General features: G+C 45.4%; 1 protein-coding gene across 1 annotated transcript in view; it reads left to right on the forward strand.

Annotated features, from left to right (window-relative positions):
• The window catches only part of LOC118369969 (partitioning defective 3 homolog B-like), a 174116-nt gene that overhangs the window by 28259 nt on the left and 121126 nt on the right, over window positions 1–24731 (forward strand). The window contains exon 4 of the mRNA XM_052499048.1: window positions 21196–21382. Coding sequence (XP_052355008.1) covers window positions 21196–21382 — 187 coding nt within the window. The remainder of the gene's footprint in view (window positions 1–21195; window positions 21383–24731) is intronic.

The following is a 24731-nucleotide window of genomic DNA, read 5'->3' on the forward strand; positions in this document are numbered from 1 at the left end:
TCAGTCTCTTGGTCCCAGCTTTGATGCACCTGTACTGACCTCACCTTCTGGATAGCAGGGTGAACAGGCAGTGGCTCGGGTGGTGGTTGTCCTTGATGATGATCTTGGCCTTCCTGTGACATCGGGTGGTGCAGGTGTCCTGGAGGGCAGGTAGTTTGCCCCCGGTGATGCATTGTGCAGATCTCATTAACCTCTGGAGAGCCTTACGGTTATGGGCGGAGCAGCTGCCGTACCAGGTGGTGATACAGCCCGACAGGATGCTCTCGTTTGTGCATCTGTAAAAGTTTGAGTGTTTTTGGTGACAAGCTGAATTTCTTCAGCCTCCACGCTGTCTGTGTGGGTGGACCATTTCAGTTTGTCCGTGATGTGTATGCCGAGGAACTTAACTTTCCACCCTCTCCACTACTGTCCCGTCAATGGAAATAGGGGGCTGCTCCCTCTGTTTCCTGAAGTCCACGATCATCTCCTTTGTTTTGTTGACATTGAGTGTGAGGTTATTTTCCTGACACCACACTAATCCGAGGGCCCTCACCTCCTCCCTGTAGGCCGTCTCGTTGTTGTTGGTAATCAAGTCTACCACTAGTGTCGTCTGCAAACTTGATGATTGAGTTGGAGGCGTGCATGGCCATGCAGTCGTGGGTAAACAGGGAGTACAGGAGAGGGCTCAGAACGCACCCTTGTGGGTCTAGTGTTCAGGATCAGCAGGTTGGAGATGTTGTTACCTACCCTCACCACCTGGGGGTGGCCCGTCAGGAAGTCCAGTACCCAGTTGCACAGGGCGGGGTCGAGACCCAGAGTCTCGAGCTTAATGACGAGTTTGGAGGGTACTATGGTGTTGAATGCTGAGCTATAATCGATGAACAGCATTCTTACATAGGTATTCCTCTGGTGATTGCGTCGTCAGTGGACCTACCATAAGGATCTGGTCATTAGTAGTGCACCTTATAGGGAATAGGGTGCCATTTGGGACATGGACTTTGTAAATGGTCCGTAGATGTCTCGACCGATGTCATTCATTCATATGTCAATGGTAAAGCATTGGTGCCGATCAAACGTGATCATATGTATGGGCTCATCTATGGCTGCGTCCCAAATGGCACCATTTGCTTATTTAGTGCACGCATTTTGACCATGGCCTATAGGCCTCTGGTTATTAGTAGGCCTCTGGTTATTAGTAGTGCACTATGTCGGGAATGTGGAGCAATTTGAGATGCAGACTATGAGTAGATGTGAATGTTGGGTTATGTTTGGAATGGATCTGATAAAGGGAATGGGGAGGTTGAATGGATCTCATTTGGAATTGTGATAACTCAGGAAATGGAGAAGGATATAGGTCTATGTATTATTCCAAGGATAATCATTCGGATGCATCGCTCTCAGTCCTATGGAAAGCTTATTGAAAAACTCATTTATTGACATACGTTTATATTATTTCAAAATTCAGATTTGTACATTTCTTTCAACAAAAGCTAAAGCTTTTCAGATTCCATGAAAAGTATAGATTTGTGAGTCACAGAAAAAGTTCACTGAATGAAGACTGATTTCAGGAAATAGGCACCATGCAAGACGTGTTGATTAGCCAGTGACGTTGGCTACATTGGGCTTTGTGAGAGTCGTTCAATCCATTCAGTTTGCACAGATGGCAGTATTTGACTGGCATCTGATGAGGAATATTCTTCTACACATGTAAAAAAATAAGTAGTGATGAATAGGGTTGCACATTTTGGCGGAATATTCAGAGGTGAGAACATATGCAAATTAATATTAATACCATTTAAATGTGGATGTGTTTTTGCATTGGATGTATTTACCATATCATATGGAGACAGAAACATGAACCTTTTACCTTATCATAAGTAGATATAATTGCAAATGATTTAAATCATTCCAATAAAAAAAAACTTTAGTTACTAATTGAACTTTAAGTGAATGAGTGGACTCTTCACATGGGATGATTTCACTGAACAGCAAAAGGGAATATTGAATGATCCCCAATGATCCATCGCATCTCCCCAAAACCTTTTCAATGTACATCTATAAAATGATGTTTGTCTTCCTCTCAGGCTTCCACGCCTTCTCCCTGGACCTCCTCAATGTCCACCTTTTGACCATCAGACTCTGAGGCCTCATCTTCACCATCACTTTCCAACCTTGTTGATGATGGCTCGTTGTCAGGCTCAAAAAGCCTCACATTTGCCCGCATGGCCACCAATTTTTCAACCCTTGTATTGGTCAGCCTGTTGCGTGCTTTGGTGTGTGTTCCCAAACAAGGACCAGTTGCGCTCTGAGGTGGCTGATTTTGTGGAGCGATGGGTAACGATGCTTCGAGGGTGACTGTTGTTGATGTGTACAGAGGGTCCCTGGTTCACACCCGGGTATGGGCGAGGGGACGGTATAAAGTTATACTGTTACATTGATGCTGTTGACCCGGATCACTGGTTGCTGCGGAAAAAGGGGGGTGAGCGTAACGGATGTGAAATGGCTAGCTAGTTAGCGGTGCGCGCTAGTGGCGTTTCAATCGGTGACGTCACTTGCTCTGAGACCTTGAAGTAGTAGTGACTGTTGTTGATGTGTGCAGAGGGTCCCTGGTTCACGTCCGGGTATGGGCGAGGGGATGGTCTAAAGTTATACTGTTACATTGGGATTTGGAGGATAATGGAGGCAACAGGGGAAAGAGCCTTAGATCCACAAAGTCCCTTCCACCAGGTGGCTGATGAGATATGTTGGCACGACTGCCATATTGCATCTCCATCCCAAGGCCCTTGCTTGGAAGTGTACTTCACCAGACAGCAGACCGTGGCTCTCTTGTAGAGTGTATCCATTGTTTTCAGTGCCATGCTGTCCTTGAGGAGCAGAGTCGATGCATGAGCAGCACAGCCAATGGGTGTGATGTGAGGGTAGGACTCCTCCACTTTAGACCAAGCAGCCTTCATGTTCGCAGCATTGTCTGTCACCAGTGCAAATACCTTCTGATGTCCAAGGTCATTGATCCCCAACCAGTAAACAGAAGGGGCAACAGACACACCGGTCTCTACGTTGCAGATGCAATGTAGAGACCGGTGTGTCTGTTGCCCCTTCTGTTTGTGCTATTGTAGAATACTGGTTGAGGGGTGGAGATTATGTTGTTAATTATTCCTTGCCCATGAACATTCGACCACCCATCAGAGATGATTGCAATACGTTCTGGTTTCTGTGATTTGCTTGACCACTTGAACTCTGCATCCAGCAAATTAGTAGATAAAGCATGTCTGTTTGGAGAGCTGTATGCTGTGTGAAGAACATTCAGCAATCTCTTCCAATACACATTGCCTGTGCGCATCAGAGGTGAACCAGTTGCATGCACAATTCGTGCAAGTCAAAAAAAACTTCTGATTCCAGGAGGACCATGATCTGTTGCTATCGATAAGGTGTCTGATTCATAATTTTCACCTCAAATAGAAGTAGAGGGACTTTTGTCAGAGGTTACTTTTTGTGAGCGCTGAGGGAACTTTATGCACTTGGCCAGATGATTCTGCATCTTTGTTGCATTCTTCACATATGATTTGGCACAGTATTTGCAAATGTACACAGCTTTTCCTTCATTAGCTGCAGTGAAATGTCTCCACACATCAGATGGTGCTCGTGGCATTTTCCTGTAAAGATTAGAAAAAAAAGAGTTTAAAAAACTAACAAAAACAATTCCATGTTCAGATAAATAGTTAAGCAGTTAGATTAAACAACTCCATGCATTTCGCTACACTCGCATTAACATCTGCTAACTATGTGTGTGATCAATAAAATTGGATTTGATTTGGTTATCAAATGAAACATGTATGGAAACAAGTGAATTAATACTCCTCGGTTAGCAGACTCTAGCAAGCTAAAAACCCACATGGTAGCAAAAACTAACTTGCAGAAATTGTTAGAAATTGTTAAACACACTTTGCTGTAGGCTACTATTTACTAGCTAACAAAAAATAATGTCATATAAAATATATTCACCCACCCTGTATTGTAATCAAAACTTACCATGAAGCATGTAGTCCTTGGCTTAGACAGTGTAGTAATGTGGGCTCAATAGCATCTCATTAGTGTACAAGATCTTGAGAATCAACTGTACATGTGATGGAAGAGTGCATTGTCCATGTGATGGAAGAAAAGGTTCACTGTTGTAAGCTAACTTTGTTTTTGAATTTAAGCAAAATTACCCAAATTCCAGGGTTGAACTTCCCATTAAAATGTTTGGAAATTTACCGGAGTATTTCCGACCCTTTGAAACTCTAGTGATTAATATGAGCTCAACTTAAACCAGTATCACAATCCAGACATGTCTGTAACCATTTATTGTAATTCAATTTTCATTTATAAAAAATGGATTGTGATTTAATAGTGTTTATCAGAATTTCTATGCTTATGAGAAGTCAAGGCCTTTAAAAAAAAAAAAAATCTGATATTTTTTCCCCATATTGTTAGAGCCCACCACGTGACGTCTTTCCTCTCACAGATAACAAAAGCATTAATTTAGCCTACGGTCAGGTTCTGCCCCTACTGTGGAAACCTTTAGACGGCAGTTTGGACAAAATGTTTATTGTGAAGTGGCCATCAGGTTTCGTATGGTTGTGAAACTCCTGGAAAAGTCATGGAATTTTAAAATAGTGGCCTTGAAAAGGATCAAATCCTAAACGTTTTGGAAAAGTCATGGACATGTATTTCTGTTAATGTCATTTATTTAATCCCGTAAAAAAAAAAAAAATGTATCAATCAAAATAAAATCCACACCAGCCGGGATCGGAATGAAGCTTTACCGCATGACCTGATCACATGACCTGCATATGTGCGGCTGATTCTCAAGGAGAGAGAGACAGTCGGACATTGCTGCATCATACTCTATCCTATTTTATAGGCTATAGACTTACTAGGGTACCCTGTAGTTAACTGTTTTGCCATTATTAACATGTAGGCTATTGTTTTCTTCATGTCATGTCCCAAAAATCGTATCCCTTGGACACTTGTGAATAAGGCCATACAAAGTCAATTTACTATTTTGAACAATTCGTATGATTTCATTTAAACATTTATTTTTGACCAAAAAAACTGTTCACTTAGTTGGTATTCGGTTCAATCGCATTGAAACAAATCATGTCAATCGAAATAAGAATTAGTCAATCGTGAACATTTAAATTTTAGGGAAAAAAAATTGATGTAGCCTTTCTTTTGGATTATGTGGCTTCAAAAAATGTTGTAGATTGATTAGGGCATCCAACGTATGCGACATTGCAGGCTGACTAACATCTATTGAGTTGCAAAGTAAACACGTAAGGTAGCTAAGATACATTTGACTAAACTAGAAAATGTACATTTCATGACAGAAATAATGTGGGCATGCTTCAGCTGAATAAAAAGATTTGTAGCCTTCCATATTATTTGATTTTTGATATTGAATGAGTGAATTATTTCAAAAGCCATTAAATGTATTTGGTTGGAATGTTGCAGGGTTTTACATCAAGGGTGGTCCACCATCCTTCCAGGAGAGCAAATGCATGTGCAGGCTTTTATCCCTGTCCCCCTCTAACAAACCACATTTTAGAAATGAGCTGCTCAACCAGACCTTGATCAACTGGTTTCATCAGACCAGAGAATCTTGTTTCTCTGGTCCTTTTAGGTGCCTTTTAGCAAACTCCAAGCAGGCTGTCATGTGCCTTTTACTAAGGAGTGGCTTCTGTCTGGCCATTCTGCCATAAACGCCTGATTGGTGGAGTTCTGAAGAGGTGGTTTTCCTTTTGGAAGGTTATCCATCTCCACAGAGGACCTCTTGAGCTCTGTCAGAGTGACCATCGGTTTCTTGTTCACCTCCCTGACCAATGCCTTTCTTCCCTGATTGCTCAGTTTGGCTGGGCGGCCAGCTCTAGGAAGAGTCTTAGTGGTTCCTAACTTCTTCCATTTAAGAATGATGGAGGCCACTGTGTTCTTGGCAACCTTCAATGCTGCAGACAATTTTTGGTACACCTTCCCCACATCTGTGCCTCGACACAATCCTGTCTCGGAGCTCTATGGACAATTCCTTCGACCTCTGACATGCACTGTCAACTGTGGGACCTTAAAAAGAGAGGTGTGTGCCTTTCCAAATCATGTTCAATCAATTGAATTTACCACAGTTGGACTCCAATCCAGGATGATCAATGCACCTGATCTCAATTTCGAGTCTCATAGCAAAGGGTCTGAATACTTATGTAAATAAGGTATTTATGTTATTTATTTTTAATGAATGTGCAAATGTAGTTTTTGCTTTGTCATTATGTAGTATTGTGTGCAGAATGAGAATAAACATGTATTTAATCCATTTTAGCGTAAGGCTGTAACGGAACAACATTTGGAAAAAGTCAAGGGGTCTGAATACTTTCCGAATACATTGTAATGTACCCTGCTGCGTGTTCCCGCCCCATCCAGCCTCCCAGCTAATCGCTCCAATTAACTTGAAGTCAAACATCTCTGTGAGACCGGTGAGAGTGTGAAGGGGTGTGCGTGCTCTGTGCTGCATGTGGACCCGAGCCAGGGGTTGTGGGGTTAACAGAAGGAAGGAGCAAAACGCACGGGGGGGATGCTTTACCATGTTCCAGCCGCAATTAAACGTCTGAAACTGCACCTGCGTCCTCTCTGACAGGTCATTGACACCGTCATCATTATTTTTTTAATCATCCGTCACAATCAATTTACACCAGGCGCCACCCGCCCGTACAAATGAATTGATTGTCTTAACGAATGGACATCTCTTGATTAGACGGTAATGCATCTGAATGGCCCGCTTGAGTTGTTATTGTGACTTTCCATAATCCTGACATGGAAGTGACAGGTAATACCATAGACCTCACAAAATGTAGGAAATGTATGGATTTACATGAAACCCTTGCCAAGGCTTGCCACTACTCTTTATCACAATTTCTAACAGGGATTTTTCTATATGCTCTTCTGTCTTTAACCCCCCTCCAACATCTTTTATCTTTTTTTTTAACATGTTCTATTTACATTCTTTGAAGTCTAAACATGACCAACCACCATCCAGGGTACAACATGACACTCTATTCCATATAGTGCACTACCTTTGCACAGAAAGTAATTAGCAAATAGGGTTTCAGATTTAACCACAGTCTTAGCCATTCATAATTCTGTTCGACATTCATACTTCCGTCTTGGAGATTCTAGAAGTCTCTAAAAGATTTGAAATCCCTAGCCATAGCTGCGAGGGTTAGCTCACCATGGCAACAGTAAGTATGGTGAAGCCAGTAGGCTGAATGTACTGCACATGACTTTATTATGATATGAATGGACAGAGTGCTTTCTGAGCCTTGGGTCAACACTGTAAGGAATGATGATATTAGCAGGGTTGACGACCAGAGGCTACAGGGAGTATAGTGACTCAACTGTAAGCCTTGATCACATCTGCTATTTGTGACACTTATGAGTGGTGGCAGAAACAGACGGGCCAAAGGGCAGTTTAGGCAAATGCCAGATGGGCTGGTCCATCTTTAGCCCAGTGTGCCAGTCTAAAAAATGTGTGCTAAAAATGGGGTCTTGAGTAAAATAATGAATCGGTATGGGAAATGCATGTTAGAAATGACCAGGCCGATTTTTATTCCCTGTCCGTCCTTGAGTCGTGGCATGGATTAAAAAAATGTTTTACTCAACTATATTTGTGTCCCAGGTGTTTCCAACACCCACCAGTATTATTCTGCTGTGAGCTTGAGAGAGCAGACACCCACTCACTACTGCAGAGGTTGAGATCACCAAGACACTGTAATTGTTCTTATTGCTTACTTGCAAGGTGAAGTTGGAACAAACATTATATGAAGCGGAGCCTGCTTCTCTTTTACTTTCTCCTCCTTTCTCCCCAACTTTCCCTTTTCTGCTCTCTCTCTCCTCTCCTTCCTCCTATTTCGCTCTCCTCCTTTCTCCCCATCTTTCCCCTTCCTGCTTTCTCTCTCTCCTCACTCCTATTTCGCTCTCCTCCTTTCTCCCCATCTTTCCCCTTCCTGCTTTCTCTCTCTCCTCACTCCTATTTATCTCTCCTCCTTTCTCCTTATCTTTCCCTTTTCTGCTCTCTCTCCTCCCTCCTAATTCTCTCTCCTCCTTTCTCCTCATCTTTCCCTTTTCTGCTCTCTCTCCCCTCCCTCCTAATTCTCTTTCCTCATTTCTCCCCATCTTTCCCTTTTCTGCTCTCTCTCCTCCCTCCTAATTCTCTCTCCTCCTTTCTCCCCATCTTTCCCCTTTCTGCTCTCTCTCTCCTCCCTCCTATTTCTCTCTCCTCCTTTCTCCTCATCTTTCCCTTTTCTGCTCTCTCTCCCCTCCCTCCTATTTCTCTTTCCTCATTTCTCCCCATCTTTCCCTTTTCTGCTCTCTCTCTCCTCCCTCCTAATTCTCTCTCCTCCTTTCTCCTCATCTTTCCCTTTTCTGCTCTCTCTCTCCTCCTTTCTCCTCATCTTTCCCTTTTCTGCTCTCTCTCTCCTCACTCCTATTTCTCTCTCCTCCTTTCTCCCCATCTTTCCCCTTTCTGCTCTCTCTCTCCTCCCTCCTATTTCTCTCTCCTCCTTTCTCCCCATCTTTCCCTTTTCTGCTCTCTCTCTCCTCCCTCCTATTTCTCTCTCCTCCTTTCTCCTCATCTTTCCCCTTTCTGCTCTCTCTCTCCTCCCTCCTATTTCTCTCTCCTCCTTTCTCCCCATCTTTCCCCTTTCTGCTCTCTCTCTCCTCCCTCCTATTTCTCTCTCCTCCTTTCTCCCCATCTTTCCCCTTCCTGCTTTCTCTCTCTCCTCCCTCCTATTTCTCTCTCCTCCTTTCTCCCCATCTTTCCCCTTCCTGCTTTCTCTCTCTCCTCACTCCTATTTATCTCTCCTCCTTTCTCCTTATCTTTCCCTTTTCTGCTCGCTCTCCTCCCTCCTATTTCTCTTTCCTCCTTTCTCCCCATCTTTCCCTTTTCTGCTCTCTCTCCTCCCTCCTAATTCTCTCTCCTCCTTTCTCCTCATCTTTCCCTTTTCTGCTCTCTCTCCCCTCCCTCCTAATTCTCTTTCCTCATTTCTCCCCATCTTTCCCTTTTCTGCTCTCTCTCCTCCCTCCTAATTCTCTCTCCTCCTTTCTCCCCATCTTTCCCTTTTCTGCTCTCTCTCCTCCCTCCTAATTCTCTCTCCTCCTTTCTCCTCATCTTTCCCTTTTCTGCTCTCTCTCCCCTCCCTCCTATTTCTCTTTCCTCATTTCTCCCCATCTTTCCCTTTTCTGCTCTCTCTCTCCTCCCTCCTAATTCTCTCTCCTCCTTTCTCCTCATCTTTCCCTTTTCTGCTCTCTCTCTCCTCCTTTCTCCTCATCTTTCCCTTTTCTGCTCTCTCTCTCCTCACTCCTATTTCTCTCTCCTCCTTTCTCCCCATCTTTCCCCTTTCTGCTCTCTCTCTCCTCCCTCCTATTTCTCTCTCCTCCTTTCTCCCCATCTTTCCCTTTTCTGCTCTCTCTCTCCTCCCTCCTATTTCTCTCTCCTCCTTTCTCCTCATCTTTCCCCTTTCTGCTCTCTCTCTCCTCCCTCCTATTTCTCTCTCCTCCTTTCTCCCCATCTTTCCCCTTTCTGCTCTCTCTCTCCTCCCTCCTATTTCTCTCTCCTCCTTTCTCCCCATCTTTCCCCTTTCTGCTCTCTCTCTCCTCCCTCCTATTTCTCTCTCCTCCTTTCTCCCCATCTTTCCCCTTTCTGCTCTCTCTCTCCTCCCTCCTATTTCTCTCTCCTCCTTTCTCCCCATCTTTCCCTTTTCTGCTCTCTCTCTCCTCTCCTCCCTCCTATTTCTCTCTCCTCCTTTCTCCCCATCTTTCCCCTTCCTGCTTTCTCTCTCTCCTCACTCCTATTTCTCTCTCCTCCTTTCTCCTCATCTTTCCCTTTTCTGCTCTCTCTCTCCTCCCTCCTATTTCTCTCTCCTTATTTCTCACCATCTTTCCCTTTTCTGCTCTCTCTCCTCACTCCTATTTCTCTCTTCCTCTCGCAGTCTTTTTAAAAATGATATCTTTCTCTCGTCGCCTTCTCTTTCCTTTTCTGTCTCTCTTATCCTCTCCTCCTCCCCCTCTCCTCCCTCTGTTCCTCTCATCCAGTCGGCGCACATCAGTAATGTAGTTGGCTAGTCCAAGGCTTTGTTAAATGAGGAGTATAGGAGGAGGTGTCTGTTATTAAGTGCCTATTAAGAGGTGGTTTAGTGTCTATTAAAAAAAACTAAGCGTGTGCCTGTGGTAATTAATTAAGGAAAGGAAACGTCCTTAATTAAAGAAGAACAATTTAGGAGATGATTAACAGAAGTGGACTTGATTGACAGCAAACTATGAAGTGATGGGGAAATATAAAAACAGAGGTGGCGTTATGAAGAGAGAACAAGTGGGTGTGTGACTGGAAGAGCGGACAGCAGATCTCCACAGGTGTCATGTCCAGCCTGCCAGCTTCCAAGTTAATCACTCCTTCCATTTCTCTCCCTGACCCTCGGGGGGTGAATGTGGTAAAGGAGGGATGAGGAGGGGAAGGGTGGTTGTGGGGAGCAGCTGGCCTTGTGTTCGCCACGGTAAAAAGAACCCGGTTTTATTAGCTTCTCACAAGGACTTTTGGGAGGAGGTGGATGGTGGAAAAGAGTAGGGGAGACAAGTCAGTGTGACTGTTAGTGATGTGTTTGCACTGTTGGGGTGATAGTCATAATTGTTTTTTTTGTCTGTGACTTTGTGTTGTCACAAATATATGAAGCCTCAGGCCCCTCTCTTTTCTCCCTCCCATCATAAATTGACAAAGACACACACAGCTAGCAAACAGTACCTCAGCTCATTGTGTGTGTGTTTGCGTGTTGGTGTTTTTGTGAATTACAATCATCATCAATCAACAGTCAGAAATGGAATGTGTGGGTGGAGTGGGCACAAACCAGAGAGAGCACTCTGTCATCACAGTGGTTGATGGAAGAGATCAGGCATGGGAGAGTGAGACAGCTTTTACACCTGGAGAGAATGAGACATCCAGCTTTCTGGACAGAGTAACCCTTCAAATCAACGTTTATATGTCGCGTACACAGATTAGCAGATGTTAAAGCAGGTGCAGCGAAATGCTTGTGTTTCTAGCTCCAGCAATGCAGTACAATGTCTAACAGTACAATACTAATAAACAAATAATCCCCCCAAAAAAGCAAGAAAAAAAAAGAAGGAACAAATAATTATCAGCGTGCGATGTCGGAGTCCGGAATATACATTTAAAAAAAAACATTTTTAATGTTTTATTTCACCTTTATTTAACCAGGTAGGCAAGTTGAGAGCAAGTTCTCATTTACAATTGCGACCTGGCCAAAGCAGTTTGACACATACAACAACACAGAGTTACACATGGAGTAAAACAAACATACAGTCAATAATACAGTAGAAAAATAAGTCTATATACGATGTGATCAAATGAGGTGAGATAAGGGTAAAAGGCAAAAAAAAAGGCCATGGTGGCAAAGTAAATACAATATAGCAAGTTAAACACTGGAATGGTAGATTTGCAGTGGAAGAATGTGCAAAGTAGAAATAAAAATAATGTGGTGCAAAGGAGCAAAATAAATAAATAAATACAGTAGGGGAAAGAGGTAGTTATTTGGGCTAAATTATAGATGGACTATGCACAGGTGCAGTAATCTGTGTGCTGCTCTGACAGCTGGTGCTTAAAGCTAGTGAGGGAGATAAGTGTTTCCAGTTTCAGAGATTATTGTAGTTCGTTCCAGTCATTGGCAGTAGACAACTAGAAGGAGAGGTGGTCAAAGAAAGAATTGGTTTTGGGGGTGATGAGAGATATACCTGCTGGAGCGGGTGCTACAGGTGGGTGCTGCTATGGTGACCAGCGAGCTGAGATAAGGGGGAACTTTGTCTTGTAGATGACCTGGAGCCAGTGGGATTGGCGACGAGTATGAAGCGAGGGCCAGCCAACGAGAGCGTACAGGTTGCAGTGGTGGGTAGTATATGGGGCTTTGGTGACAAAAAGGATGGCACCGTGATAGACTGCATCCAATTTATTGAGTAGGGTATTGGAGGCTATTTTGTAAATGACATCGCCGAAGTCGAGGATCGGTAGGATAGTCAGTTTTATGAGGGTATGTTTGGCAGCATGAGTGAAGGATGCTTTGTTGCGAAATAGGAAGCCGATTTAAGTTTGGATTGGAGATTTGAGTTTGGCTTAATGTGAGTCTGGAAGGAGAGTTTACAGTCTAACCAGACACCTAGGTACATGTTGACTCCAATACTTCCCACAGTTGTATCAAGTTGGCTGGATGTCCTTTGGGTGGTGGACTATTCTTGATACACACGGGAAACTGTTGAGCATTGCAGTTCTTGACACAAACTGGTGCGCCTGGCACCTACAACCATGCGCCGTTCAAAGGCACTTAGACAAAAAATATATCTCAAGGCTTGAAAATCCATCTTTAACATGTCCTCTTCATCTACACTGATTTGAATTGGATTTAACAAGTGACATCAATAAGAGATCATAGCTGTTTTTCAGTGTCTCGATCCCAGCTTTGATGCACCTGTACGGTCTCTGCCTTCTAGATGGTAGCATAGTGAATAGGCCAGGGCATAACATTTTCTATTTGGTCCTCTAGCCACAGTGGTAGGTAGATTTAAAAATCTACCAGCTCCTCAGATTTTGTACCAGCAAAATATTTTCTCCCACTAAAATTACAACATCAAAACCAAAAAAGATAAACCTGCTTTATAATGTTTGAAATACACATGTATAACTAGTAAGAAGTAATGTGGTATATTGTTTAATTACATTTTTTGTGGCCTGCATCTTTTAACCTAAATATCACAGATGAGACAAACATGGCAGGTGGTTACCGTGGTAGCGGGACTCCAGACGTGTTTGTGCCTGCTGTGAGATTGAGTATGAATAGTAGAAGCATTGTCTTCTCTTCCTTAGCAGTTGAAACTCAAACATGGAAAAACAACCGAGCGTGAGAATAAAACGAATGTAGCTAGCCAAGAAACACAAGGACAAAGTCTCACTTCAGTAGACTTTCGTTTCAAGTAAATTAGACAGACTTTTATGCTTGTGAGCTCCGCTGCTAAAAATGAACCTTTCACTCAGCTCTTCACGTATGCACAACCCTCAGCCAGGCAGTGTTGCTGCACAAGGTGAATTAGCCTATATATGATTCTTAGTTCTTTGACTTTGTACGATTTCATTTACCAGCTATGAAATGAAAAGGCAGAAATACTTTGAAAACAGCTTCTGCAGCAATTATTTTACTGTGATCATATTTTACACTTTTTTTGTATTCACAAATGCGATTGAAATGCTCCTTTTGAGCCCTGACCACCTGCCAACGTGGCTGGTGAATAGACATCTTACCCGCCAATGCCAAAGTCTACCAGGGTTTGGCAGGTGGCGGATGTTCATTTTAGGCCCTGGAACTGGACTTGGCTCGGGTGGCTGAGGTCGTTGATGATCTTCTTGGCCTTCCTGTGACACCGGGTGCCGTAGATGTCCTAGAGGGCAGGCAGTGTGCCCCCAGTGATGTTGGGCTGACCGCACCATCTCCTCTGGAGAGCCCTGTGGTAGGGGGCGGTGCAATTGCCGTACAAAGTGGCGATACAGCCCAACAGAATGCTTCCTGGTGCATTCTGTAGAGGTTTGTGAGGGTCTTAGGGGCCATGACCAATTTCTTCAGCCTCCCACCACGGTGTCGGTGTGGCGGGACCATGTCAGGGTATTTACGTCTCCGCCAAGGATCTTGTGGATGTTGTCTCCTGTAGTCCACGATCAGTTCTTTTGTTGACGTTCAGGGAGAGGTTATTACACCTCCGTATAGGCTGTCTTGTCACTGTTGTTAATCAGACCTCCCCAAGACCCGTGTAGGGGTGTGTGTGGTTATTCATGGAGTGCGAGATTTGGGTTGGCTGATGCTCACAGCCATGCCTGTGCGTTAGGAGTGTATGTGTGTTTAGGAGTGTCTGTGTGTGCGTTTTGTACTATGTATGCATGCATTTGTGTGAGACTGGGGTATGCTGAAACCCAGACGTGTGTTTTCGAGGAGGGCTCCTGAGTAGCGCAGCAGTCTAAGGCACTGCATCGTGGCGCTAGTAGGCGTCGCTGCAGACACGGTTTCTATCCTGGGCTGTATCACAACCGGGCCGTTATCGGGAGTCCAATAGGGCAGCGCACAATTGGCCAAGCCTCATCCGGGTCAGGAGTAGGTTTGGCCGGGGAGCTTTTCAAGTAGGCCATCATTGTAAATAAGACTATTTACCATGTTAAATAAACAAAATGTCTGGATGTATGTTACAGACACACAGGGAAGTAGACGTAGTATACTTAGTCCAGCTGGTAATCGGTTCAATTCCCTACTTGCTTTAACAGCATTGTGTGTTAGACTGACCACGTGTGTGTGTGTGCACAGATGCATTAAGCGTTGCATCATTGGAGTACATTTGGGTATGCATGTACTTTTAGCATTGCACCGCATGAAATGATAACCTGCCTACTGATGTCATGAGTCTTCTTCCATTCATCACATCCTCAGATACCAGAGTCGGCTGGCACTGGAATACAAAATGCCAATCAGGCAACGCTCAAATGCATTCTTTCTTCCTCCCTCCCTTCCTTGATGACTTGATTAGTGTAGGGTTAGGAACGGTTCTATAATATCCAGTAAGTAGCCTTTCACCAATCTAGCAATGTCAGATCAGTGATTGCTTCAAGGAAAGGAGCAGGGAGGGATGCAATTTTAAGGGCCCAGTACTTTTCCCTTCGTTCTATTTTTTCACTATTTTGACACGTGATTCCACAGGCATTTCAGTATCTGAAAAGCGTCTTCCATCAGGTTTGACATCTGATTCAACCTATGACTAAGGCTGTTTACCAAATGGCACCCTATTCCGTATGGGTCCTGGTCCAAAGTAGTGTACTACCTAGGAAATATGGTACCCTTTTGGCAAGCAGACTTTGTGCTGACAGAGGTATAAAGTGTTCTACTTCTGTCAGAGGTTTAGGGGAGACCCTATGGGGGGTTGGATAACTGTATTACCATCAGGATGCTTCCCGCATTATGCATGCTAGGGGTTTCAAAGGAGAGGACGGGGGGGATAGGGAGAGAGAGGTCGACTCTTAAGATACATGACAGGCAGACGAAAGCACAGCGGCCCCATAGAGATGTGGCACACACCAACAGAGAGGATGAGGAGTAGAGAAGGAATGGTTGGAGAGAGATTAACTATGTACGTGGGGAGGGGCAGGTATGGGTATTGTGGTGCAGTGGTTGTGACTGTGTGGGGGTGCGTGTGTGATATGTTTGAAAGACACTGAGCTGTAGTTGCTGTTGCTTCGAGCTAGGTGGCACTGTTCATCTGTTCCCTTGTAGGGTGTGTGCGCAAGCATGTGTTCCAGCAGCTCCTATATGTGAACCTCGAGACCGAAAAACAATAGTGGAAACTCCTTCCAGCTAATGATTCACCAGTCCAATGGTTTTAAACACATGATGGGGTGGCAGGGTAGCCTAGTGGTTAGAGCATTGGGCTAGTAACCGGAAGGTTGCAAGTTCAAACCCCCGAGCTGACAAGGTACAAATCTGTCGTTCTGCCCCTGAACAGGCAGTTAACCCACTGTTCCTAGGCCGTCATTGTAAATAAGAATTTGTTCTTAACTGACTTGCCTAGTAAAAAAAAAAAAAAATGATGGGAAGTATGCCCGTCCACACTTTGGGTAACGGGTGGAGAATCGGGATGGTGAGACCGTGTCCCCATCCAACCATCGGGCCAAATAGGACCCCACTGATTCAGAGATAATTGAGTTGAGATGGCATGGTGTGGTTGACACCGCGTGTCACCTGTCAGTAGGGTTGGGCGGTATACCGTGTATACCGGGGTATTTGGAAATGCACACTGGATGGTGTTTACATATACCGTTGAAAGTATCTTGTTCAAGTTTTTTTGAACACATTTGAATATTTGTAGCTTCTTTTTCAGTAGAAACCTGCAGTCAACTTGTCCAATGCGTTAGGAGATGAAAAAACAGACCGCGTTCTTCATTTTGCCCATCACACAATCTTTCTTGATTGAAGCTTACCGTAGTTCCCCAGAACAGCAGCCAGTCGAGTGTTGGTTGTGAAGAGCACAATGGGAGAACGCGGGAGCTGCTGTGTCCACTGCGTTCTGTATCTATCGCCGACTCTCTCTCTGCTGTGTCCACTGCGTTCTGTATCTATCGCCGAGTCTCTCTCTGCTGTGTCCACTGCGTTCTGTATCTATCGCCGAGTCTCTCTCTGCTGTGTCCACTGCGTTCTGTATCTATCGCCGAGTCTCTCTCTGCTGTGTCCACTGCGTTCTGTATCTATCGCCGAGTCTCTCTCTGCTGTGTCCACTGCGTTCTGTATCTATCGCCGAGTCTCTCTCTGCTGTGTCCACTGCGTTCTGTATCTATCGCCGACTCTCTCTCTGCTGTGTCCACTGCGTTCTGTATCTATCGCCGAGTCTCTCTCTGCTGTGTCCACTGCGTTCTGTATCTATCGCCGAGTCTCTCTCTGCTGTGTCCACTGCGTTCTGTATCTATCGCCGACTCTCTCTGCTGTGTCCACTGCGTTCTGTATCTATCGCCGACTCTCTCTCTGCTGTGTCCACTGCGTTCTGTATCTATCGCCGACTCTCTCTCTGCTGTGTCCACTGCGTTCTGTATCTATCGCCGAGTCTCTCTCTGCTGTGTCCACTGCGTTCTGTATCTATCGCCGAGTCTCTCTCTGCTGTGTCCACTGCGTTCTGTATCTATCGCCGAGTCTCTCTCTGCTGTGTCCACTGCGTTCTGTATCTATCGCCGAGTCTCTCTCTGCTGTGTCCACTGCGTTCTGTATCTATCGCCGAGTCTCTCTCTGCTGTGTCCACTGCGTTCTGTATCTATCGCCGAGTCTCTCTCTGCTGTGTCCACTGCGTTCTGTATCTATCGCCGACTCTCTCTCTGCTGTGTCCACTGCGTTCTGTATCTATCGCAGAGTCTCTCTCTGCTGTGTCCACTGCGTTCTGTATCTATCGCCGACTCTCTCTCTGCTGTGTCCACTGCGTTCTGTATCTATCGCCGAGTCTCTCTGCTGTGTCCACTGCGTTCTGTATCTATCGCCGACTCTCTCTCTGCTGTGTCCACTGCGTTCTGTATCTATCGCCGACTCTCTCTCTGCTGTGTCCACTGCGTTCTGTATCTATCGCCGAGTCTCTCTCTGCTGTGTCCACTGCGTTCTGTATCTATCGCCGAGTCTCTCTCTGCTGTGTCCACTGCGTTCTGTATCTATCGCCGAGTCTCTCTCTGCTGTGTCCACTGCGTTCTGTATCTATCGCCGAGTCTCTCTCTGCTGTGTCCACTGCGTTCTGTATCTATCGCCGAGTCTCTCTCTGCTGTGTCCACTGCGTTCTGTATCTATCGCCGAGTCTCTCTCTGCTGTGTCCACTGCGTTCTGTATCTATCGCCGAGTCTCTCTCTGCTGTGTCCACTGCGTTCTGTATCTATCGCCGAGTCTCTCTCTGCTGTGCGTCGCTCAGGATTTGATGCACTTGTGTGCAATTCACGACTAAATGTCTGCTGTCGGTTATCTTCTAACTGTCTAAGATGTGCTACGCTCTCCAGGCGGGTTTTCGTTAACTAACTAAGTAAGTGGCTGAATTAACAAGGAGATGTGGTGTTAGCTTTCTGCTGTGTTTGAGAAGTCAGAGGTCTGGATGAGATATCTGTACAGCTGCCATTCCCCCCCGTGGTTCCCACTACCGTTCTTCCCCTCTCCTCTCTGCTCCGTGTACACATCAAATCAAGATTTTATTTGTCACGCGAATACAACAAGTGTAGAACTTACCATGGAATGCTTGCTTACTTAGCCCTTAAATAACAGTGCAGTTCAGGAAGTTACAGTATTTACCAAATAAATAATAAAGTAACACTATAAAATAACAATAACGAGGCTATATACCAGTACTGAGTCAGTGTGTGGGGGTGCAGGTTAGTCGAGGTAATTATGGACATGTAGGTAGGGGTGAAGTGACTATGCATGGATAATTAACAGCGAGTAGCAGCAGTGTACAAAACAAATGGAGTGGGGTGGTCAATCTATATAGTCTGGGTGGCCATTTGATTAATTGTTCAGCAGTCTTATGGCTTGGTGGTAGAAGCTGTTAAGGAGCCTTTTGGTCGTAGACTTCTCGCTCCGATACCGATTACCGTGCGGTAGAGGAGAGAACAGTCTATGACTTGGGTGGCTGTAGTATCTGACAATTTTATGGGCTTTCCTCTGACACCGCCTATTAAATAGGTCCTGGATGGCAGGAAGCTTGGCCCCAGTGATGTACTGGGCCGTACGCACTACCCTCTGTAGCGCCTTACGGTCAGATGGCGAGCAGTTTCCATACCAGGCGGTGATGCAACCGGTCAGGATGCTCTCGACGGTGCAGCTGTAGAACCTTTTGAGGATCTGGGGACCCATGCCAAATCTTTTCAGTCTCCTGAGGGGGAATAGGTTTTGTTGTGTCCTCTTCATGACTGTCTTAGTGTGTTTGGACCATGATAGTCCATTGGTGATGTGGACACCAAGGAACTTGAAACTCTCGACCCGCTCCACTACAGCCCCGTCGATGTTAATGCTCTTCCATCAGACAAGCATGCATCACAATTTTGTAATCTTTCACTTTCGCTTGTAAATGTCCACACTCTAGCTATAGCTATACTTGTATAACTTCATGAGCTGGATTTGCCCGTCATTGCATTTAGTGCACTCGTTAGCATTTTAGTTAAAAGCTTCCATAAAAATTTGCACTGACTGCCTGTACGTTTGACTCATTAACGTTTATCTAACGCTCGGCTCAGCTAAACTTACACACACACACACACACAGACAGACACACACACAGACACAGAAGACTCCAGCGTTTTCCTAACAGAGTATAAAGAGGTTGGGACTATGTTGAAGTCCACTACCTACTGTTCCTACTAAAACATGGCTATTGGCTAGACAACCTGTATAGCCCTCTACTACCAATTTACGTGCTACTCTAGGCTATCCTCTGCGCTAGTGCCCAGAGGCAAGACTAATTGAGGAGAGCTGTGTATGTGACACTGACGACGTTTGTATCAAGGAGTAGAGATGGCTCTCGCTCTCTACAGGTGCTTGTTTTTCAGCTCTTCGTGACACTGTGGGGTTTCTCTGACTCTCTCACCTCATCACATCCACACTGGTCAACTCTCTCATCCTCTCTGAGGGACAAGGCCATCTGATTTAGAAAGCGGTAGAGAAGGAAAAGAGCAGGAGAACGAGGCATCCATCAATCACATAGTGGATATGCTTTTCTCTGATGGCCCCTCCCTCCCTCCAGCTGATGCTCTGCTGCGGCCAATTTCCTCTGGTTTGGGGCGTGGAGTTGTCAGGGTATTGAATCATTGCAGAAAGGGAGAGTGAGAAGCGTGACATTCACATGGTGATGTATGATTGATTTCTACCCACCGTGTTATTGGTTATTGTTTTCTCCCCCAGTTATGGGTGCATATGATTTTGAAAAATTCCCCCTCTCTCTCTTTCTCTGTGATTCTCTTCCTCTTTCTCACTCATTTCCTCTCACTCACTCCCTCGCTCTCGCTCTCTCACACACACACACACACACACACACACACACCTCCCTCCGATTCATCTCTGGCTCTCTCTTTCTTCATGCATTAATGTCCCAGTGTTCTTCCTCGCGGTCTTGTTTTCTTTCCCCTGTTCTGATTGTCATTCTCTTCATTAAGTGGTCATTTCCTGTGCGAGCACTGTTTAATGAGAGCGTCACGCCACAGTGCTAATTTGTCAAATGAGAAAATTCACGGCAGCGTATCGGAGGAGCGCCAACCTCTAGTCTCTGTCTGTCTCTCGATCTCTCTCATTTTCTCTCTCTGTGTCTCTTTCTGTGTCTCTCTCTCTCTCTCGGTCTCACTGTCTCTGTCTGTCTCATTTTCTCTCTCTTCACCCTCTGTTCTCCATCCAGCTCGTGGAGGCAACTATGTCATTGTGTTTGACAGGTTCTGATTCTCCTGTCAGATTTAATTTGACTATTTATTCCGATGCGTACACACCTCAAATCTTACGTGTGTTTGTGTTTGTTTGTGTGCGTGTGTGTGTGTGTGTGTGTGTGTGAACACAGTTTACCAGTAGTGACTAACACACGGGAACACAGACAAACAGACACACACTGTGCATATGTATGTTTCTGATTTTGTATGTCTAACTGGGTTTACTGAACTGGCCTCATGGAATGCATTTTGCTGCCACGATAAGACAAATTAGTCCTAACTTCAATGTAGTATTATTATTTTGGAATGCACAGATCACATTCGTATGCTGCTCTTGTTGGTATGCACTCACGCACCGGCTTGGGTTGACAGAGAGCGATAGAGCCGTTTTGATCCCTATAAATCACATTATGTGGGAGGAGTAACGGTAGAGTTTGGCTGGCATTCTCACACACACACACACATTCTCTCTCTCGCTCCGCTCGCTCGCCATCCCTCACGCTGTTGATTGATGGTATTTGCGGAGCGCCACGCACTCCTCCTGGCCTCGAGAATGCACAGCCCTCTCCCTACTGTTTGGTAGATAAGTCTGTTTGTGCGTTTGCGTACGCGGAAGTGGGAGACGGTGTGTGTCTGTCAGGCTTATGCTAATGTTAACTGCATTTCCCACCTGATTTTCTTCCCACAGAGATGAATCGCAGCTGTATGTGCAAAGAGCATGAACATGAGCATTGACTGGTGTGACACCACTACATCCGTAAAAGGGTCTAACTAGACCAGGTTATCCCCCGCTCTCTCTTTCTCTCTCTGTCTCTGTGTTGACGGTCCGAATGCTTTCACACATTCTGACACCCACCCACTCAGGTTTGACTTGCCATCCATTTGGAAATGGGCTATTTGACTGTGTGTGTCCGGTTGGTGTACAGTATGACTCTATTACAGCATGATAATATTGTATTTAAATGAAGAAAATGCGTGTTTTATTGTCACACACAACGGCTAGGTGCAGTGAAATGTGTTGTTTTACAGGGTCAGCCATAGTAATAGCCCTGGAGCTCAGTTAATCGAACCAGTGACCTTTCAGTTACTGGCCCAGCACTCAAACCGCTAAGCAACCATACCGCCCTATTGTTTCTCCTCCTGTATGATTCCAGTCCTGTTGTGCGTCTGTGACTGTATTTCAGCTGGTGGCAGTGTTCGAAGCACAGGAGCTCCAGAGGGGGGCGACAGTGAGCCCAGCGGGCAGCGGCGGAGGCTCCACGGGCCACTCCAGCCCGTACTCCGATCCTGACCCCTACGAACGCCAGCCGCCCTACTTTCAGCCACCAAGAGGAGGAGAGATAGAGGTCAACGCCTACACCCTCAAGGCCAGTATGTACCACAGTACTGCACCACAAACTGATTTTAAAGTTCAGGGCTATATGGCATAAACAGTAAAATAACACTCATGATTTGGTGTTACATGTTGGTTTCGGACAGTGTTTGAATTGGGCCAGTGCACAACTGAAATGTTCAACTGCTTGAGTACCGGCACCTCTTATGGAATATTGTCTTTAAAAATACCTAAATAGAAGGACTAACTGCATTCAAAATGTGTACTGGCACATAGAGTATTTCAGTCCACTTAAACTATTGATATAGGATAGGAACACTGTTGGGTGGTAACATAGTAATTCATTCTGAAAGGATGTTTTTGTCCCCCTCCCCCCAGTTTTATCATTGGAATGTAATACAAAACAAGGCAACGATGTGCTTTAGGACCATGCGGATGCATCCGAGCGGTCTGGTAGTCTGTTTGGAGTGTTTATCTGACTGGATAACAAAATGTATGTATAGGAATTATGTTCCCCCACTTCGAAAACCAAAGTTGCTCGCCTGGTTTTACGTGTTCCTTGTATTAGTTCGTAGTGTTGCTCGGCCCTAGCCTATTGGTCGGGGAAACACCATGGCCGTGTCCGAAATTTGTCTTGCCTACCACTTACTAAAACTACATAATTTGCACTAATCAAACTACATACTATTTAGAGCGTACTGTTTAGTAAAAATGTATGCTGTCAGTAACAAATATCAACATTGTAGGCTCACACACACTGAGAATGTAATCTTTTGCAAAATTGTTTAGTAGATTCTCTTCCTCCATAGCATGCAGTGGATTTGTACTAAATGAGTGTAACATTCTGGCATTTATAGCATACTCAATTGCACATATTATACATTTCATAGTTGCATCCTAAATAGTAGGCCGCTGGGGTATCTGGACACTGCCCACATCTCATGTTTTGTCATATGTTGTTTCACTGGCTGTGTGACAAATATGAGCATCCGACAGCGAAGTATGGCTGTTGAGCCAGAGGCTCTCCCTGTATATCCCAGCTTGGTTCCCTCCGAGACAGCTGAGCCCTTTTTGGAGGCTCTCCAGGGTTAAACAAACACTACGTTTCCCAGGGCTCCCTGGGTGGGTTTCACTTTAGCTGACTGCCAAGGCCAGGCTGAAGGCAGGCACACGCACACACACACACTCACTAGATGCGGCAGGGTAGCCTAGTGGTTAGAGCATTGGGCTAGTAACCGAAAGGTTGCAAGTTCCAGTCCCTGAGCTGACAAGGTACAGATCTGTCGTTCTGCCCCTGAACAAGGCAGTTAACCCACTGTTCCTAGGCCGTCATTGAGCTGACTTGCCTAGTTAAATAAAGGTAAAATAAATAAAAATGGTAAAAACATCAGGTGTGTGTGTGTGGGAGAATGTGAACGAGTGTGAGTGTGTATGAGATGGTGCAACAATGTACGTGTGTGAGTATACGTGTGCAGTTGCAGGTGAGTGGTTGCATGACTACGCATACTTGCTTGCATGTTCATTTAACAACCTCACATAATTTGAAACTGCTATGTAAAGAGAAGCTCAGCTTTTAATTCACTGCCTTTGAAAGAGGATTTAAGTGCGGCTCTGGCATTCTTTGGGATAAGTCACGTCCTTTAATGTAAACATCTAGGCCAAGGTGTACCGTTACAGAAAAAACTTAACCTCTCACACTTTTCCCTACTCCACTTTTCCCGGCCTCCCCAAGTTCTCTCTTCTCCTTTCCCTATCCCCCCCGTTCTCCTCATATTCTATGCTTTCCTTAGTCCCCTTTTCTCTCGTCCTACTCCCCCTTTCTTTCAGTCTCTCCTCCTCTCCCACCATCCTTTACATGTTCCATGACCCAGAGCAGAGTGCCAGCCCCTCTCTGACCACCCCCCGTCTTCTTTCTGCCACCCCCTACCACAACATTCACCACCTGCAAGTCACTCACTCCCCCCCCCCCCCCCCCAATCCCTCTCACCGCGTCCCCCCCTAACCCCTGCTGTTCTGGGGCACAGCTCCTCGCTAACTCCTCCAGCACTCTGGGATGGGGCTCGGCCACTAACTGGATTAGCACTGTAGCTTGTTAGCTTGCCCAGGGTCCAGCCGTGCATGAACACTTTTTTCAATGCCTCTCTTTTTAACCCTTTTTTAAACCTTTTAGGACCCCTTCCTGCCACCCCTCAACCCCTTACTAACCAAGTTAGGACGTGACCCTGTGGAGCTCCCCCACATCGACTGAGACTAATTCAATAAGGCTGCTTTTGTCATCTCCACCTACTAACAAAAGCCTGGGTGGAGAATTCACTTAAACAGGCTCAGCCTAAACCCGATCATCCAGCCACTGCTATGACTGTCTGGCGGGGACCACTCTGTATGTGTGCACAGGGGCCTTTTTTTGTTTTCTTTATCACTTAAGTTAAGCAGATTGGCTGTTAGCTGCATATCGTATCACATGCAGCTGGTGGGCGGTGTGTGTGTGTGTGTGGGGGGGCGCAGAGGGGCAGAACACACAGAAATCTGGACTGAAAGTCAGTTGTTCTACCAGTAGCCATTCTACTAGCTCTGTACGTTATAAGTATGTCCCACTCGTTATATATTCATGTGTTAGGCTACTTCGCCTACACAGTGCTACACTCAGCAAAAATATCAATTCAACATGCAATATACCATAACCCCACCGCCACCATGAGGCACTCTGTTCACAACGTTGACATCAGCGAACCGTTTGCCATCTGCCAGGTACAGTTGAAACCGGCATTCATCCGTGAAGAGAACACTTCTTGTGTGTGCCAGTGGCCATCGAAAGGTGAGCATTTGCCCACTGAAGACAATTAAGATGCTGAACAGCAGTAAGGTCAAGACCCTGGCGAGGGCCACAAGCACGCAGATGAGCTTCCCTTTGTGCAGAAATTCTTTCTTTGTGCAAACCCACAGTTTCATCAGTTGTCCGGGTGGCTGGTCTCAGACAGTTCCGCAGGTGAAGAAGCTGGATGTGGAGGTCCTGGGCTGTGATCTGCGGTTGTGAGGCCGGTTGGACGTACTGGGAAATTCTCTAAAACGACGTCGGAGGCGGCTTACGATGGTGAAATTAATATTCAAATCTCTGGCAACCGCTCTGGTGGACATTCCTGCAGTCAGCATGCTAATTAAAATACAATCAGATTGTATTTGTCACTTGCGCTGAATTCCACAAGTTACCCCTGAGATGTTTACTTTCAAGCCCTTAACCAACAATGCAGTTAAATAAATAGAGTTAATAAAATATTTACTAAATTAAAGAAAATATAAGGTAACACAATAAATGTTCATAACAATAACGAGGCTATGGACAGGGGGTGCCGGCACCGGGTCAATTCCTGGGGTACAGGTTAGTCGAGG

Source organism: Oncorhynchus keta, chromosome 37 (assembly GCF_023373465.1).
Source record: "Oncorhynchus keta strain PuntledgeMale-10-30-2019 chromosome 37, Oket_V2, whole genome shotgun sequence".
NCBI classification, from domain to species: Eukaryota; Metazoa; Chordata; class Actinopteri; order Salmoniformes; family Salmonidae; genus Oncorhynchus; species Oncorhynchus keta.